At 39.3% G+C, this 20459-nt stretch overlaps 1 protein-coding gene across 1 annotated transcript in view; it reads right to left on the bottom strand.

Annotated features, from left to right (window-relative positions):
* Window positions 1–20459, bottom strand: part of LOC134855227 (calcium load-activated calcium channel-like) — a 93629-nt gene that overhangs the window by 72109 nt on the left and 1061 nt on the right. The window contains exons 2-3 of the mRNA XM_063871684.1: window positions 19194–19326; window positions 12254–12373 (exon numbers count right to left, since the gene is read on the bottom strand). Of these exons, the coding sequence (XP_063727754.1) occupies window positions 12254–12373; window positions 19194–19326 (253 nt within the window). The remainder of the gene's footprint in view (window positions 1–12253; window positions 12374–19193; window positions 19327–20459) is intronic.

Here is a 20459-nt window from a genome sequence, read left to right as displayed (position 1 = left end):
AGTATCAGCTCAAGTAAATGGCAGAAATTGCACACATGCATATCAGTTGCGAGAGCTTGTTAAACAAAACTGATGAAAAGTTACACGCCTTTGGCACTAATCGCATGACGCAACAGTTTCCTATCTGCGAGTATTAGTATCAGCTCAAGTAAATGGCAGATATTGCACACATGCATATCAGTTGCGAGAGCTTGTAAAACAAAACTAATGAAATGTAACACGCTTTTGGCACTAATCGCATGACGCAACAGTTTCCTATCTGCGAGTATTAGTATCAGCTCAAGTAAATGGCAGGTATTGCACAAATGCATATCCGTGCCGAGAGCTTTTAAAACAAAATTAATGAAATGTTACACGCCTTTGGCAATAACGACATGACGCAAGAATTTTCCTATCTGCGAGTAAGTTTATCATCTCAGGTAAAGGCAGATAATTCACACATGCATATCAGTTGCGAGAGCTTGTTAAACAAAACTGATGAAAGGTTACACGCCTTTGGCACTAATCACATGACGCAACAGTTTCCTATCTGCGAGTATTTGTATCAGCTCAAGTAAATGGCAGATATTGCACACATGCATATCAGTTGCGAGAGCTTGTTAAACAAAACTGATGAAAAGTTACACGCCTTTGGCACTAATCGCATGACGCAACAGTTTCCTATCTGCGAGTATTAGTATCAGCTCAAGTAAATGGCAGATATTGCACACATGCATATCAGTTGCGAGAGCTTGTAAAACAAAACTAATGAAATGTAACACGCCTTTGGCACTAATCGCATGACGCAACAGTTTCATAACTGCGAGTATTAGTATGAGCTCAAGTTAATGGCAGATATTGCACAAATGCATATCCGTGGCGAGAGCTTATAAAACAAAACTAATGAAATGTTACACGCCTTTGGCACCAATCGCATGACGCACCAGTTTCCTATCTGCGAGTATTAGTATCAGCTCAAGTAAAGGCAGATAATGCACACATGCATATCAGTTGGGAGAGCTTCTGAAACAAAACTAATGAAATGTAACACGCCTTTGGCAATAACGACATGACGCAAGAAGTTTCCTATCTGCGAGTAAGTTTATCATCTCAAGTAAAGGCAGATAATGCACACATGCATATCAGTTGCGAGAGCTTGTTAAACAAAACTGATGAAATGTTACACGCCTTTGGCACTAATCGCATGACGCAACAGTTTCCTATCTGCGAGTATTAGTATCAGCTCAAGTAAATGGCAGATATTGCACACATGCATATCAGTTGCGAGAGCTTTAAAACAAAACTAATGAAATGTAACACGCCTTTGGCACTAATCGCATGACGCAACAGTTTCCTATCTGCGAGTATTAGTATCAGCTCAAGTTAATGGCAGATATTGCACAAATGCATATCCGTGCCGAGAGCTTTTAAAACAAAATTAATGAAATGTTACACGCCTTTGGCAATAACGACATGACGCAAGAAGTTTCCTATCTGCGAGTAAGTTTATCATCTCAAGTAAAGGCAGATAATGCACACATGCATATCAGTTGCGAGAGCTTGTTAAACAAAACTGATGAAATGTTACACGCCTTTGGCACTAATCGCATGACGCAACAGTTTCCTATCTGCGAGTATTAGTATCAGCTCAAGTAAATGGCAGATATTGCACACATGCATATCAGTTGCGAGAGCTTGTTAAACAAAACTGATGAAATGTTACACGCCTTTGGCACTAATCGCATGATGCAACAGTTTCCTATCTGCGAGTATTAGTATCAGCTCAAGTTAATGGCAGATATTGCACAAATGCATATCCGTGCCGAGAGCTTTTAAAACAAAATTAATGAAAAATTACACGCCTTTGGCACTAATCGCATGACGCAACAGTTTCATAACTGCGAGTATGAGTATCAGCTCAAGTTAATGGCAGATATTGCACAAATGCATATCCGTGGCGAGAGCTTTTAAAACAAAACTAATGAAATGCTACACGCCTTTGGCACTAATCGCATGACGCACCAGTTTCCTATCTGCGAGTAATTATATCAGCTCAAGTAGAGGCAGATAATGCACATATGCAGATCCGTGGCGAGAGCTTACGAAACAAAACTAATGAAATGTTACACGCCTTTGGCACTATTCGCATGCCGCAACAGTTTCCTATCTGCGAGTATTAGTATCAGCTCAAGTTAATGGCAGATATTGCACAAATGCATATCCGTGCCGAGAGCTTTTAAAACAAAACTAATGAAATGTTACACGCTTTTGGCACTAATCGCATGACGCAACAGTTTCATAACTGCGAGTATTAGTATCAGCTCAAGTTAATGGCAGATATTGCACAAATGCATATCCGTGGCGAGAGCTTATAAAACAAAACTAATGAAATGTTACACGCCTTTGGCACTATTCGCATGACGCACCAGTTTCCTATCTGCGAGTATTAGTATCAGCTCAAGTAAAGGCAGATAATGCACACATGCATATCAGTTGGGAGAGCTTCTGAAACAAAACTAATGAAATGTAACACGCCTTTGGCAATAACGACATGACGCAAGAAGTTTCCTATCTGCGAGTAAGTTTATCATCTCAAGTAAAGGCAGATAATGAACACATGCATATCAGTTGCGAGAACTTGTTAAACAAAACTGATGAAAAGTTACACGCCTTAGGCACTAATCGCATGACGCAACAGTTTCCTATCTGCGAGTATTAGTATCAGCTCAAGTAAATGGCAGATATTGCACACATGCATATCAGTTGCGAGAGCTTGTAAAACAAAACTAATGAAATGTAACACGCCTTTGGCACTAATCGCATGACGCAACAGTTTCCTATCTGCGAGTATTAGTATCAGCTCAAGTAAATGGCAGATATTGCACAAATGCATATCCGTGCCGAGAGCTTTTAAAACAAAATTAATGAAATGTTACACGCCTTTGGCAATAACGACATGACGCAAGAAGTTTCCTATCTGCGAGTAAATTTAACATCTCAAATAAAGGCAGATAATGCACACATGCATATCAGTTGCGAGAGCTTGTTAAACAAAACTGACGAAATGTTACACGCCTTTGGCACTAATCGCATGACGCAACAGTTTCCTATCTACGAGTATTAGTATCAGCTCAAGTTAATGGCAGATATTGCACAAATGCATATCCGTGCCGAGAGCTTTTAAAACAAGATTAATGAAATGTTACACGCCTTTGGCACTAATCGCATGACGCAACAGTTTCATAACTGCGAGTATTAGTATCAGCTCAAGTTAATGGCAGATATTGCACAAATGCATATCCGTGGCGAGAGCTTATAAAACAAAACTAATGAAATGTTACACGCCTTTGGCACTAATCGCATGACGCACCAGTTTCCTATCTGCGAGTAATAATATCAGCTCAAGTAGAGGCAGATAATGCACATCTGCAGATCCGTGGCGAGAGCTTACGAAACAAAACTCATGAAATGTTACACGCCTTTGGCACTATTCGCATGACACAACAGTTTCCTATCTGCGAGTATTAGTATCAGCTCAAGTTAATGGCAGATATTGCACAAATGCATATCCGTGCCGAGAGCTTTTGAAACAAAACTAATGAAATGTTACACGCCTTTGGCACTAATCGCATGACGCAACAGTTTCATAACTGCGAGTATTAGTATCAGCTCAAGTTGATGGCAGATATTGCACAAATGCATATCTGTGGCGAGAGCATATAAAACAAAACTAATGAAATGTTACACGCCTTTGGCACTAATCGCATGACGCACCAGTTTCCTATCTGCAAGTATTAGTATCAGCTCAAGTTAATGGCAGATATTGCACAAATGCATATCCGTGCCGAGAGCTTATAAAACAAAACTAATGAAATGTTACACGCCTTTGGCACTAATCGCATGACGCACCAGTTTCCTATCTGCGAGTAATTATATCAGCTCAAGTAGAGGCAGCTAATGCACATATGCAGATCCGTGGCGAGAGCTTACGAAACAAAACTAATGAAATGTTACACGCCTTTGGCACTATTCGCATGACACAACAGTTTCCTATCTGCGAGTATTAGTATCAGCTCAAGTTAATGGCAGATATTGCACAAATGCATATCCGTGCCGAGAGCTTTTAAAACAAAACTAATGAAATGTTACACGCCTTTGGCACTAATCGCATGACGCAACAGTTTCATAACTGCGAGTATTAGTATCAGCTCAAGTTGATGGCAGATATTGCACAAATGCATATCCGTGGCGAGAGCATATAAAACAAAACTAATGAAATGTTACACGCCTTTGGCACTAATCGCATGACGCACCAGTTTCCTATCTGCGAGTATTAGTATCAGCTCAAGTAAAGGCAGATAATGCACACATGCATATCAGTTGGGAGAGCTTCTGAAACAAAACTAATGAAATGTAACACGCCTTTGGCAATAACGACATGACGCAAGAAGTTTCCTATCTGCGAGTAAGTTTATCATCTCAAGTAAAGGCAGATAATGCACACATGCATATCAGTTGATAGAGCTTGTTAAACAAAACTGATGAAATGTTACACGCCTTTGGCACTAATCGCATGACGCAACAGTTTCCTATCTGCGAGTATTAGTATCAGCTCAAGTTAATGGCAGATATTGCACAAATGCATATCCGTGCCGAGAGCTTTTAAAACAAGATTAATGAAATGTTACACGCCTTTGGCACTAATCGCATGACGCAACAGTTTCATAACTGCGAGTATTAGTATCAGCTCAAGTTAATGGCAGATATTGCACAAATGCATATCCGTGGCGAGAGCTTATAAAACAAAACTAATGAAATGTTACACGCCTTTGGCACTAATCGCATGACGAACCAGTTTCCTATCTGCGAGTATTAGTATCAGCTCAAGTTAATGGCAGATATTGCACAAAAGCATATCCGTGCCGAGAGCTTTTAAAACAAGATTAATGAAATGTTACACGCCTTTGGCACTAACCGCATGACGCAACAGTTTCATAACTGCGAGTATTAGTATCAGCTCAAGTTAATGGCAGATATTGCACAAATGCATATCCGTGGCGAGAGCTTATAAAACAAAACTAATGAAATGTTACACGCCTTTGGCACTAATCGCATGACGCACCAGTTTCCTATCTGCGAGTAATTATATCAGCTCAAGTAGAGGCAGCTAATGCACATATGCAGATCCGTGGCGAGAGCTTACGAAACAAAACTAATGAAATGTTACACGCCTTTGGCACTATTCGCATGACACAACAGTTTCCTATCTGCGAGTATTAGTATCAGCTCAAGTTAATGGCAAATATTGCACAAATGCATATCCGTGCCGAGAGCTTTTAAAACAAAACTAATGAAATGTTACACGCCTTTGGCACTAATCGCATGACGCATCAGTTTCATAACTGCGAGTATTAGTATCAGCTCAAGTTGATGGCAGATATTGCACAAATGCATATCCGTGGCGAGAGCAAATAAAACAAAACTAATGAAATGTTACACGCCTTTGGCACTAATCGCATGACGCACCAGTTTCCTATCTGCGAGTATTAGTATCAGCTCAAGTAAAGGCAGATAATGCACACATGCATATCAGTTGGGAGAGCTTCTGAAACAAAACTAATGAAATGTAACACGCCTTTGGCAATAACGACATGACGCAAGAAGTTTCCTATCTGCGAGTAAGTTTATCATCTCAAGTAAAGGCAGATAATGCACACATGCATATCAGTTGCTAGAGTTTGTTAAACAAAACTGATGAAATGGTACACGCCTTTGGCACTAATCGCATGACGCAACAGTTTCCTATCTGCGAGTATTAGTATCAGCTCAAGTAAATGGCAGATATTGCACACATGCATATCAGTTGCGAGAGCTTGTTAAACAAAACTGATGAAAAGTAACACGTCTTTGGCACTAATCGCATGACGCAACAGTTTCCTATCTGCGAGTATTAGTATCAGCTCAAGTAAATGGCAGATATTGCACACATGCATATCAGTTGCGAGAGCTTGTAAAACAAAACTAATGAAATGTAACACGCCTTTGGCACTAATCGCATGACGCAACAGTTTCCTATCTGCGAGTATTAGTATCAGCTCAAGTAAATGGCAGATATTGCACACATGCATATCAGTTGCGAGAGCTTGTTAAACAAAACTGATGAAAAGTTACACGCCTTTGGCACTAATCGCATGACGCAACAGTTTCCTATCTGCGAGTATTAGTATCAGCTCAAGTAAATGGCAGATATTGCACACATGCATATCAGTTGCGAGAGCTTGTTAAACAAAACTGATGAAATGTTACACGCCTTTAGCACTAATCGCATGACGCAACAGTTTCCTATCTGCGAGTATTAGTATCAGCTCAAGTAAATGGCAGATATTGCACACATGCATATCAGTTGCGAGAGCTTGTAAAACAAAACTAATGAAACGTAACACGCCTTTGGCACTAATCGCATGACGCAACAGTTTCCTATCTGCGAGTATTAGTATCAGCTCAAATAAATGGCAGATATTGCACAAATGCATATCCGTGCCGAGAGCTTTTAAAACAAAATTAATGAAATGTTACACGCCTTTGGCAATAACGACATGACGCAAGAAGTTTCCTATCTGCGAGTAAGTTTATCATCTCAAGTAAAGGCAGATAATGCACACATGCATATCAGTTGCGAGAGCTTGTTAAACAAAACTGATGAAATGTTACCCGCCTTTGGCACTAATCGCATGACGCAACAGTTTCCTATCTGCGAGTATTAGTATCAGCTCAAGTTAATGGCAGATATTGCACAAATGCATATCCGTGGCGAGAGCTTATAAAACAAAACTAATGAAATGTTACACGCCTTTGGCACTAATCGCATGATGCACCAGTTTCCTATCTGCGAGTATTAGTATCAGCTCAAGTAAAGGCAGATAATGCACACATGCATATCAGTTGGGAGAGCTTCTGAAACAAAACTAATGAAATGTAACACGCCTTTGGCAATAACGACATGACGCAAGAAGTTTCCTATCTGCGAGTAAGTTTATCATCTCAAGTAAAGGCAGATAATGCACACATGCATATCAGTTGCGAGAGCCTGTTAAACAAAAGTGATGAAATGTTACACGCCTTTGGCACTAATCGCATGACGCAACAGTTTCCTATCTGCGAGTATTAGTATCAGCTCAAGTAAATGGCAGATATTGCACACATGCATATCAGTTGCGAGAGCTTGTAAAACAAAACTAATGAAATGTAACACGCCTTTGGCACTAATCACATGACGCAACAGTTTCCTATCTGCGAGTATTAGTATCAGCTCAAGTAAATGGCAGATATTGCACACATGCATATCAGTTGCGAGAGCTTGTTAAACAAAACTGAAGAAATGTTACACGCCTTTGGCACTAATCGCATGACGCAACAGTTTCCTATCTGCAGTATTAGTATCAGCTCAAGTTAATGGCAGATATTGCACAAATGCATATCCGTGCCGAGAGCTTTTAAAACAAAATTAATGAAATGTTACACGCCTTTGGCAATAACGACATGACGCAAGAAGTTTCCTATCTGCGAGTAAGTTTATCATCTCAAGTAAAGGCAGATAATGCACACATGCATATCAGTTGCGAGAGCTTGTTAAACAAAACTGATGAAATGTTACACGCCTTTGGCACTAATCGCATGACGCAACAGTTTCCTATCTGCGAGTATTAGTATCAGCTCAAGTTAATGGCAGATATTGCACAAATGCATATCCGTGCCGAGAGCTTTTAAAACAAAATTAATGAAATGTTACACGCCTTTGGCACTAATCGCATGACGCAACAGTTTCATAACTGCGAGTATTAGTATCAGCTCAAGTTAATGGCAGATATTGCACAAATGCATATCCGTGGCGAGAGCTTATAAAACAAAACTAATGAAATGTTACACGCCTTTGGCACTAATCGCATGACGCACCAGTTTCCTATCTGCGAGTAATTATATCAGCTCAAATAGAGGCAGATAATGCACATATGCAGATCCGTGGCGAGAGCTTACGAAACAAAACTAATGAAATGTTACACGCCTTTGGCACTATTCGCATGACGCAACAGTTTCCTATCTGCGAGTATTAGTATCAGCTCAAGTTAATGGCAGATATTGCAGAAATGCATATCCGTGCCAAGAGCTTTTAAAACAAATCTAATGAAACGTTACACGCCTTTGGCACTAATCGCATGACGCAACAGTTTCATAACTGCGAGTATTAGTATCAGCTCAAGTTAATGGCAGATATTGCACAAATGCATATCCGTGGCGAGAGCTTATAAAACAAAACTAATGAAATGTTACACGCCTTTGGCACTAATCGCATGACGCACCAGTTTCCTATCTGCGAGTAGTAGTATCAGCTCAAGTAAAGGCAGATAATGCACACATGCATATCAGTTGGGAGAGCTTCTGAAACAAAACTAATGAAATGTAACACACCTTTGGCAATAACGACATGACGCAAGAAGTTTCCTATCTGCGAGTAAGTTTATCATCTCAAGTGAAGGCAGATAATGCACACATGCATATCAGTTGCGAGAGCTTGTTAAACAAAACTGATGAAATGTTACACGCCTTTGGCACAAATCGCATGACGCAACAGTTTCCTATCTGCGAGTATTAGTATCAGCTCAAGTAAATGGCAGATATTGCACACATGCATATCAGTTGCGAGAGCTTGTAAAACAAAACTAATGAAATGTAACACGCCTTTGGCACTAATCGCATGACGCAACAGTTTCCTATCTGCGAGTATTAGTATCAGCTCAAGTAAATGGCAGATATTGCACACATGCATATCAGTTGCGAGAGCTTGTAAGACAAAAACTAATGAAATGTAACACGCCTTTGGCACTAATCGCATGACGCAAGAAGTTTCCTATCTGCGAGTCATTTTATCAGCTCAAGTAAAGGCAGATAATGCACACATGCATATCAGTTGGGAGAGCTTCTGAAACAAAACTAATGAAATGTAACACGCCTTTGGCAATAACGACATGACGCAACAAGTTTCCTATCTGCGAGTAACGTTGGGAGTAAATTGGGAGTGAACTGTGCGTTCCATCATCGCAATGGTTTAAACGCAAAAAGGTATTCTGCGGCTAATTCATATTCGCTAATCAGTTCTTTTTTTTGCTTAGCAATCCAAAGCTATGACCAAGAGCTAAAAGATGGGAAAATGATATCCGATGAACGCTCTTTTTAATTGCAACTTCAAGCTTTGTTTTCTCAATTAACTTCGAACTGCTACCGGCATTAAAACAGCTTTGAAGCAAAATAAACTGCTCATTTTTGTGAGAACAAAAAATGTTAAATTCTTTTCTCCAACACGAAAAATTTAATATCAGCTCAAGTAACGGCAGACACTGCAAACATGCATATCTTGACGAGAACTTGTAAAACAAAAATAATGAAATGTAACACGCCTTTGGGACTTATCGCATCACGCAACATTTTTCCTATCTGCGAGTATTTTTATCTGCAAGTTAAGGGCAGATATTGCACATATACATATCCGTGGCGAAAGCTTAAAAAACAAAACTGAAGGAATGTAACACGCCTTTGGCACGAATCGCATGTTGCAACAAGTTTCCTTTCTGCGCGTATTAAAATCAGCTCAAGTTATGGCAGATAATGCACACATGCATATCTATGGCGAGAGCTTGTATAACAAAATTAAAGAAAAGTAACACGCCTTTGGCACTATTTGCATGACGCAAGAAGTTTCCTATCTACGAGTATTTTTATCAGCTCAAGTAGAGGCAGATATTGCACATATGCATATCCCTAGCGAGAGCTTATAAAACAAAAATAAAGAAAAGTGACATGCCTTCGGCACTAATCGCACGACGCAACTATTTCCTATCTGCGAATATTAGTATCGGCCCAGGGGAAAGGCAGTTATTGCACAAAAATATCCGTCGGGAGAGCTTATAAAACAAAATTAATGAAAGGTAACACGCCTTTGGCACAAATCGCATGACGCAACAAGTTTTCTATCTGCGAGTAATTTCATCTGCTCAAGTAGAAGCAGATAAGGCACATATGCATATCTGTGGCGAGAGCTTATAAAACAAAAATAATGAAATGTAACATGCCTTTGGCACTAATCGCATGACGCAAGAATTTTCCTATCTGCGAGTAATTTTATCAGCTCAAGTAGAGGCAGATAATGCACATATGCATATCCGTGGCGAGAACTTATAAAACAAACTAATGAAAAGTTACATGCCTTTGGCACTAATCGCATGACGCAACAGTTTCCTATCTGCGAGTATTAGCATCAGCTCAAATTAATGGCAGATAATGCACACATGCATATCTGTGGCAAGAGCTTATAAAACAAAAATAATGAAATGTAACATGCCTTTGGCACTAATCGCATGACGCAAGAATTTTCCTATCTGCGAGTAATTTTATCAGCTCAAGTAGAGGCAGATAATTCACAAATGCATATCCATGACGAGAGCTTAAAAAACAAAACTAACGAAAGGTAACACGCCTTTGGCACAAATCGCATGACGCAACAAGTTTCCTATCTGCGAGTAATTTCATCTGCTCAAGTAGACGCAGATAAGGCCCATGCATATCTGTGACGAGAGCTTATAAAACAAAACTAAAGAAATGTAACACGCCTTTGGCACTAATCGCAAGAAGCGACAAGTTTCCTATTTGCGCGTTTTAATATCAGCTCAAGTAACGGCAGATACTGAAAACATGCATATCTTGACGAGAACTTGTAAAACAAAAATAATGAAATGTAACACGCCTTTGGGACTTATCGCATCACGCAACATTTTTCCTATCTGCGAGTATTTTTATCTGCAAGTTAAGGGCAGATATTGCACATATACATATCCGTGGCGAAAGCTTATAAAACAAAATTGAAGGAATGTAACACGCCTTTGGCACAAATCGCATGACGCAACAAGTTTTCTATCTGCGAGTAATTTCATCTGCTCAAGTAGAAGCAGATAAGGCACATATGCATATCTGTGGCGAGAGCTTATAAAACAAAATTAATGAAAGGTAACACGCCTTTGGCACAAATCGCATGACGCAACAAGTTTTCTATCTGCGAGTAATTTCATCTGCTCAAGTAGAAGCAGATAAGGCACATATGCATATCTGTGGCGAGAGCTTATAAAACAAAATTAATGAAATCTAACATGCCTTTGGCACTAATCGCAAGAAGCGACAAGTTTCCTATTTGCGCGTTTTAATATCAGCTCAAGTAACGGCAGATACTGCAAACATGCATATCTTGACGAGAACTTGTAAAACAAAAATAATGAAATGTAACACGCCTTTGGGACTTATCGCATCACGCAACATTTTTCCTATCTGCGAGTATTTTTATCTGCAAGTTAAGGGCAGATATTGCACATATACATATCCGTGGCGAAAGCTTATAAAACAAAATTGAAGGAATGTAACACGCCTTTGGCACTAATCGCATGACGCAACAGTTTCCTATCTGCGAGTATTAGCATCAGCTCAAATTAATGCCAGATAATGCACACATGCATATCAGTGGCGAGAGCTTGTAAAACAAAATTAATGAAAGGTATCACGTTTTTGACACTAATCGCATGACGCAACAAGTTTCCTATCTACGAGTAATTTCATCTGCTCAAGTAGAGGCAGATAATTCACAAATGCATATCCATGACGAGAGCTTAAAAAACAAAACTAATGAAAGGTAACACGCCTTTGGCACAAATCGCATGACGCAACAAGTTTTCTATCTGCGAGTATTTTCATCTGCTCAAGTAGAGGCAGATAAGGCCCATGCATATCTGTGACGAGAGCTTATAAAACAAAACTAAAGAAATTTAACACGCCTTTGGCACTAATCATGGAGCTTTTAGTTTTCTCAAAAGCTGCAGAGCAACAGGAACCTAGGGTTCATTTTGACAAAAAAATTTTTTTAAAAAGTGTCATAAATAAAAGCCCCTGAAAAAACCCTGATTGGTTGAAAAACATTATCACCATATTACGGAGCTAAGAAATATCTACTCTTTAGCTGAAGCACAGAATTGCAATTTACATTGCGGAAAACAGAATCTTTTGAACGAACCGAGAAAAAGACTGGGATAAATGAGAATTTACTCCTAACAACATAGCAATAACCCCAAGATAATAGCAACATTATCATACCCTTTCTTAAACGCCATAAACACGTTTCCTTTTAGCGGGTAATATTATCTGGGTAATATATCTAGGAAAAAATTATATTTGGACCTACCCATTAGTGCTGTGAACGTAAATCCAATTGCGAACATACTCTTCATTTTAACAGTGGATAATTCTCGATTCTGCATTTTCAACTTCTCTTCTTCCCTTTCTAGTTTCTTCTTGTTCCTGCCTGAAATTGCAAAATTATGCAACCATCAAGGTGTCAGGGTTATGTCACCATCAATCAGAAACACATACAACAATCACGCTTTTGAAAACTTTGGCTGCTCTGATTAGACATGAAAAAACTTCAAAAAAAAATCGGAATTAACTTTACCAAATCTAAATTTTGATTTTATTGATCAAAAACGAGTTAGAAATTACAATGAAATTGGGAAAATTGAAAAAAAAAGAATTTTGTCTTGAAACAAATTCATTGTCAAAAATCTTTCGTTGGTCTTCTTAGTTATGCGCATTACATAAAGGAAAGAAAAGGCAGAGGTAATATTTTCTTCTACTCAAGAATCATTAGGGTTGAAAGCTTTTGGTTTAAGGCTTTCGGCTTCATACTGGTGCTTTCATTACCACGTCTAAACTAAATTGCGTGAATTTCAGACTTAAGGCTACTTAACATACCGACAGTAGCTGTGATGTAACCATGTAAACTGCATGATAAGTTGTGAGTACTTGTTCTCGCAAGTGTAAAACAGGAGATAAAACTTAGAAAACTTATACGATTTCCAAAAAAAGGAACACGGCGAACAGACAGTTGGAAACGTGTCAAAGAAGGAAACCAAAAAAAATGGACTTGAAAATTCGAGGAAAAAAACGTATCGGAAAAAATTCAACTCCCATTTTTGGTATCAACAGTACAATTTTCCCCAAATCGAATTAAGGGGATAAAATAACGTTTTTTTTTCAGACATTGACTTCGAGGGCAAAATAAAATAACCTCATTAGTCAAAAAATCAATTGCTACCAAATTATGATTAATATTTTACGCTATTAACAGAATAAAAAAGCTATTCGGTATTTGAAAACTTTCGCTAGTATATTCAGCGTGCTTGTTTGAAATGAAAATTCTATGCTGATTTATTTTTTAAAACTAATACATGCTTAGTGAGGACATTCTACGGTAGCTCACTTAGGGGGGAAAGTGTACGGTTGATCACATTTTTGACACAGGCGAAGCTGAGCTTCGCACTGCTTGCGATACAAATATGAACGTTATGAAAATCAAACGGAAAAATTGCTTCACAAAAACTCAAAATATCCGGAACAAAATTGCCTGCACCATAATAAAGTCTACAAAGAGCTTTGGGAATGCTATAGAGAAGCCAAGTTTACAATACAATCTTTTCTGCGGAACTTAGCAGACAAAAATAAGCAGACAGACAATAATCTAAATTAGCCAAAATTTTCCATTTGCAAGAAAAACAATTCTTAATTGGAATCGAACTACCGTGCTTTGTCGTCTCAAGAATGGGGGCTACAGCAACTTGGAATAAAGCTGCACCATCGAGCTACGAAAAATAAGCCGACAAAAATAAACAGACGGACGTTAATCCGAAAACGACAAAAACTAGTTTGATAAAAAAAAAGGTCCGACCGGATTCAAACCGCAAACCTTTGCCATCTCAAAAAGTTGCTTTACCTCTAAGCCAGATACGCCGGATGGTTGATTGGATTGGAATTTATAATTACCAAGCTGTAGCCAAGCTGTAAAAATTGTTCAGAAACCCTTCATGCCGAAAAGAAATTGTCTACACTTATTTAAAAAAATATCAAGTCCCTTTTCCCGTCGGAGCACACACAAGCGCACAAAATCTTTTTCGGACGTAGTGACGCAATTAGAGGTCACTATAAGTCGATATTAGACCGAAATTTATTAAGCCAATTAAAAGACGAAAAAAAAAGAAAAAAGTGAAATTTTAACAAATTACAACCAATGTCATCATCATCATCATCAACGTTTTGTGTCTTTTTCCCGTGCTACACGGGGTTAGACAACAATGCCTTCCACAAATCCCTGTCCATGGCTTCCTCCTTTTTCAGTCCCAGCAAGGATAGGTCTTCCTCTATTGTTTTGTCCCATGTCTTCTTCGGCCTACCCTTTGATCTGGGTCCGGGGACACAAACGTTTGTTAGCGCATTTGCAAGGAGCACGCTCCTCTGAGTGTGCCCGAACCACCGAAGACGGGACCTCCTCAAATAAATGTCTAGATGGTCAATACCGCAACGCTCATAAATAGAACGAGAAGTGATCATATGTAGGTCAGTACCAATTACCCATCGCAGTACTTTAAGTTCCGTTGATCTCAATATTTTAAAATTTGAGTCTGTCATTGACCAAGTTTCAGCTCCATATAACAACACTGGACGCAGACAGCTCTTGTAGATCAAAACCCGCGGAACAAGTGGAAGATTCTTATCCAATAAGAGTCTGGATAGTTCTCTAAACTTCAACCAGAAGGAATTTATGCGGGCTCGCACAGCAGTTTCCACCTTCCCATCCGGATGAAGCATGTCCCCCAGATATTTGAACTGACCCACCTTTTCAATTTCACCATCTGCAAGTGTGATTTTACTATCTGTTGCCTTGGATTTGGGATTCTGGCAAACTTTGCAAACAAAGGTTTCAGAGAGGCGTTGGCTTGCCCGCAAGCCACTGCACCTTCTGTGTACCCATAGCCTGCATGAAGTACACATCATAGAATTACTACCGACCCCTTTGCTGCAAACCCCACAAGGGTAATCACCCGACTTTATGGTCTTTCCCTCTTCCCCGGTAACCATTAACTTCGTTTTGTCCATGTTAACTTTCATGCCATTTGATTCAAAAATTGTTCTCCACTTTGCAAACTTTTGCAACACGCCCTCGAAGGTCTCACTTGTCAGCACCAAGTCGTCTGCAAACAGAATTTCCCATGGAATTCCGTCACCACATTCCTTGGTGAGTTCTTCAATTATCAGAATGAAGAGCAGTGGACTCAAGACAGAGCCCTGGTGCACACCAGTGTTGACCTGGAATTGGTTTGACCTTTGATTTCCTCGCCTCATACAGGAGACCGAGTTTCTGTATAACGACATGACCGTTTTGACTAGATTCTCAGGGACGAATTGTCTCCTAAGAGACCACTCGATCAAATATCTTGGTACTTTATCGAAGGCTTTTTCTAAGTCTACAAAGACATGATAAAGCTTTTGCTTCTTTGCTAAGAACTTTTCCTGCAACCTACGGAGCAGATGAATAGCATCGGTTGCGCTTCGGTTAGGCATAAAGCCTCTTTGTCTGTCATTTATCGATACAATGCCGCGAAGGCGTGATTCGATGACACGCTCAAAAACCTTCATAGGGTGCTCTAATAGGCGAATCCCCCTGTACGATCCACATAGCAAGGGGTCCCCTTTTCCTTTGTAGATGGTCACGGTATCACTCGTACACCACTCATCCGGGATTTTCCCCGAGTCAATGACACTTTGTAGAACGCTTGTCAAGACAGAGAAATTGGATGCGTCCAAGGCTTTCAGCATTTCAGCCGTTATGGACGATGGTCCGGGTGTTTTACCGTCAGATGAATGCATAACTGCCTTGCCAACTTCAGTTTCGGTAATTTCCCTGATAGGCCCATGGATGGGAAGAGAGTCCATCATAGAACCGATGGCTGGTTTGGAAGAGAGCGAGTCAAAATACTCGCGCCATCTTTCGAGGACATCAGTCCCGTCAGTGAGGAGTATGCCACTTTCGTTCTTAATGAATTTACCTCCCCGAACATCATGACTTTCGGTAGCTGTGCATCTAGCCAGTCGGAACATTTTCTCACGACCTTTTTTGCTATTTAAGTCTGCACACCACCTTTGACATGCGTTAGCTTTAGCTCTAGAAACTTCTCGTTTGGCCTTCTTTTTCAACTCGGCGTATACGAGTTTGTTTGCAGTTGTGTCACTGGCCTTGAACTTTTTATAGGCTTCCCGCTTTGCTTTCAGTGTCTCCCTCATAGCTTCGTCCCACCACCAATTGTCATGATTGAATTGTTTCTTGTTGCTTTTCACTCCACAAACTGTCCTAGCTGAATCTACAATTGCGTGTTGTAATTCTTTCCAGGAAATATTTGGTGACAATTTTTCACTCAACTTCTCATTTAACTGGCTTTGATGCACTGCATCCTTCAATTTATGCGATTTAATCGTGGTTATCTGGCCTTTCGCTTTCTTTGTCTTAGAACATCTAACTTTGAAATATGCACAGCATAGTTTATGTTGCGGTGCTATACATTCTCCTGGGAAAGTCGTGAAATTCGTGATATTACGCCGAACATTTCGATTGCATAGGAACAGATCCAGCTGACTGCGTCTATCGCCACTGGCATAGGTCCAATGCTGTTGTTCCCTTTTCCTGAAGAATGTATTTGCTATCTGAAGATTATGGGCAAGGCATAGATCCAGGACTCTGATACCCTCAGGGTTTCTTCCTCCCACTCCATACCTGCCAAGAACTGATTCGTAGTTTATTTGGTCCGAACCACAGTGTCCGTTCATGTCGCCAGCAATGACCACCTCTTCTTTATTTGGCAATTTAAATAGAAAGTCGCAAAGCGCCATATAAAACAAATCTTTCTCTATATCAAGGCGGCCCTGCTGGGGAGCATAAACAGAAACAAAGTTGTAAATTTTGCTTTCAATTATCACCTTAGCACATATAATGCGGTCAGATAATCTCTCCACGGATAGAATATTCTCCGTTAACCTGTCTTTCACAAGTATTCCGACGCCGTTTGTACCTTCATTGTTTCCCTTCCATAGAAGTTTATACCTTTCCGACCCTTCACCAAAGTAACGTGTGCCTTCATTTCTATAGCGGACCTCCTGCAGACAACAGATGTCTACTTTCCTCCTGGATAACAACTGACACAGCTCAATAGACTTGCTTTTGAGCGTGCCAATGTTTAGCGTACCTAAAACGAAAGAAGTAAAGACCGTGAGATTTTTAGCACCCTCTCCCCATTTAAGGGGGGCACGGGACTGAGGGCCAGAGCTTGTTGTGTATGACATTGTAAAGGATTTGGAGCGAAGTTTGATGGCCGGATGCCCTTCCTGTCGCCAACCTGCAGTGAACGTTACTCGTTCGGGTGCCGCATATGCCGCATGACAGTCAGCCGTTTGCGAGGATTTGAAGTCCTCTACGCCTCAAAGTCTACCACACCGCTGAGGGTCCAGCGTGGGGGAAATGTTAAGCTACATTACTATATGCAGCACGCCATTTCGCCATTTGCGTTTCCTCATCCCGCCTAGGCCATGGTTAATGACCAAAAACCCAGGGCAGCCTGAACTGTAAAAGATGTACAGGCCGCCCCCATAGCTATGCAGGGCAGGGACGCCACTCCCTGAGGAGCCGCAACACAGCTCCCGCAACAACCAATGTGAAAAGCAAAATTCAATTCGGCCGGATTTTCCAATTTTAAATTACAACCAATGTGAAAAGCAAAATTCAATTCGGCCGGATTTTCCAATTTTAAAAAGAACTGCAGTTAAATTTATTTACAGCTAAAATAAACGATTCTTAGATAGGGCAACTAAGCCGACAAAACATAAGCAGACAAATAATGCTCTGATTTATTTTGAAAAGGAACTATTACCGTTTTAAAAAAAATGGTCCTGGGCAGTTTCAAACCATGGGCGTATTCTTGGTCCTGGGCGTATTCTTTACCACCAGGCTAAGTGTGCAATGGACACTACAAACTTTGAATTCATTATGAACCAAGGTACCACCAGTTCAATGAGTCCTGTGGACAAAATTGTTCACGGGAAAAAAGTCTACTACCCAATTGCAATACCCTTGCTATCGCAATATAAATAGGAGTCATTCATGTTATTTCGTGCCATTTGAAATTTTGTTATTTGAGAGCGTATTAAGCCTTGCTTATATCAAATGAATTTGATTTTGCTCACAAAGAAATCAAAGTCATTTGACCGAAAACAACATCAACGACTTTTTTCTGAGAAACCGAAAAAGAATCAACATGACTTTTATAGGTATCATCACCACATTCATCGACACATTTAGACATGCGCATAGGTACGCCCCCACACAACTAGTCAATGGGAGGAAGGGATAGTTAACACAGAGGCCAAGCGGAGCTTCGCAACACTTGCAATGCAAAAAAAACACATTTTGCTAGAAAAATCGTGAATGAGAAAGACAGAAATCAAATTTAAAAATCTAAAAAAGTATGTTGGAAAAAATTATTCGCAAAATGCAAAGAATTATTTGAAAAAATTCTTGACTTAAGCTGAAAAATTACAGCTACAAAAACTTTCTATCAGATGAAGTTCATTAACAACCCTTGAAAACTGGAAATCATCTACCGAGAGGCAACACAATGCGACAAACTTTGGATCGAAACCTGTTGAGTCGAAAAGAAAACTGTTGTCATAAAGTTTTCAAATATAAGTTTTACGACCCATCCAAACTGAAACACACAATCCCAAACGGATATATTTTGCCCTCGAAATTAAGCAAAATAAGTTGACTAAGTCGATATAACATAAACTGAAGCTGTTTGAATATTAAGAAAACAAGGGGAAAAATGAAAAAAAAAATCGAAATCAGACATGATAAATTTACAAAAATTTGTGAAGTTTCAGTTACGGTAAAAACTGTTCAAAATGGTTTAAAGAGTTAACTGATGAAAATCCTACCAGAAAAAAAACTGGGTTATAAAAAACGGAAAATGAACCGACAGAAACTAGGACGAAAACTAAGAACCCGAAAAAATGAGATTTTTTTGATAAGATAATTACGCTCTGAAACCGGCTTTAACTAGCTAATTTGATAGTACTTTTAATTGAACTTTAGAGCAATTAAGCATGTCAGATGAAAGATCCTCTAGACGAAGATCCACTAGAAGTGAAGATCCTGTGGACAAAGTTGTTTACGGGAAAAAAAGTATAGTACCCGATTGCAATACCCTTGCTCATCACAAGGGTAAAGAGATCTGAAGAGTTTTTACCTCCTCCAGCCCCGCCCACTACATTCAGTTGTGCAGCAGAGGGAGTTGAACTGCCTCCGGCTAGAAAAGATGAAGAGGTTGCTCCGAGGTCACCATCTTTAGCGCGCTCAACCTTTTTACTCTGTCGCTCAACCTAAAGCAAAAAATCTGAGAATTATTATTAGTACAAAAACGTTCGATTAGATAAAATTAATTTAAAAAGAGCAACTGATCGAAAACTCTCAGTAGTCATTGAAAATCTTCGTCTACGATCCTTAGTGTTTCTATTTCAATTTTTGAAAACAGCGCGAAGCTGCAATTTACAATACAAGCAAAAAGAACTGCAGCGAGCACTAACGAGACGAAAACAGAGAAATGAATGAAAGTCACCAATATACAAAAAAAAACAGAAATTTTAATAAAATGACAAAAAAAGCAACGTTTGAAAATAATAAACACCTCGTAGACAACGGGATTCAATTCAAATTTGCCGCTCATAAGCTACTTATCTAAACCACTTGAGCAGAAACCCTTTAAGCTTTAAGCCAAAAAAATCGAAAAAAAAATTCTGAAAAAATTCAAAACTAGAAAAATTTAAAGCTCATACCCCTCAAAACGCACACTCATGCGCACAAAAAAGTTTTTCTTCTACGAAAGTTTTTCGGAACCTATAAATTCGAGAAAAAGAAAAGAAAATAAAAAATGAAGTTTTAACAAGCAAATTGGTAAAATTACAACCAACATAAAAAACAAATTTCGAATAGGCCGTATACTTCAAATGCTAACTTTCACGCATAACTGGTTCTTAGAAATCAGGCAGCAAAGAATGAGCTTCAATGCGATTTATCTAGGTTCTTGAATTAAACGTCACAATCTTGAACTTCAAGAAAAACGCACACAAAATTAAATGTTAAAGCTATAACTACAGAACTGTTGTTGCGTCAAATATGTATTCAATCAAGGATAGCCGCTTAGAGCGCAGCAAAAAATGTTTCGCCCTTCGACTACGGTAATCTTAGCAAAGAAAGTCAAAGTTACTAAAACATGGCCAACAAACAGTTGGAAAAGAGTCAATGAACGCAAGGAAACAGAAAAAAAACTGACCTATTTTTGAAACAATCACCTTAGGCATTTCGAAGCAAAAAATATAAGGCCTCAATGCTCTTTGAATTTCAAGACAAATTTATAGTGGGCACTTTTTTGATAAAATAAACTCGATTTGAGAAAACTGGATCAATAGAAATATTTTTTAATATGTTGGGAAATCTTGAAAAAAAAACTTTCGAA

This window comes from Symsagittifera roscoffensis, chromosome 10 (assembly GCF_963678635.1).
Source record: "Symsagittifera roscoffensis chromosome 10, txSymRosc1.1, whole genome shotgun sequence".
Taxonomy (NCBI): Eukaryota; Metazoa; Xenacoelomorpha; order Acoela; family Convolutidae; genus Symsagittifera; species Symsagittifera roscoffensis.
The sequence above is the reverse complement of the archived record's forward strand: the minus strand, read 5'-3'. Positions and strand labels throughout refer to the sequence as shown.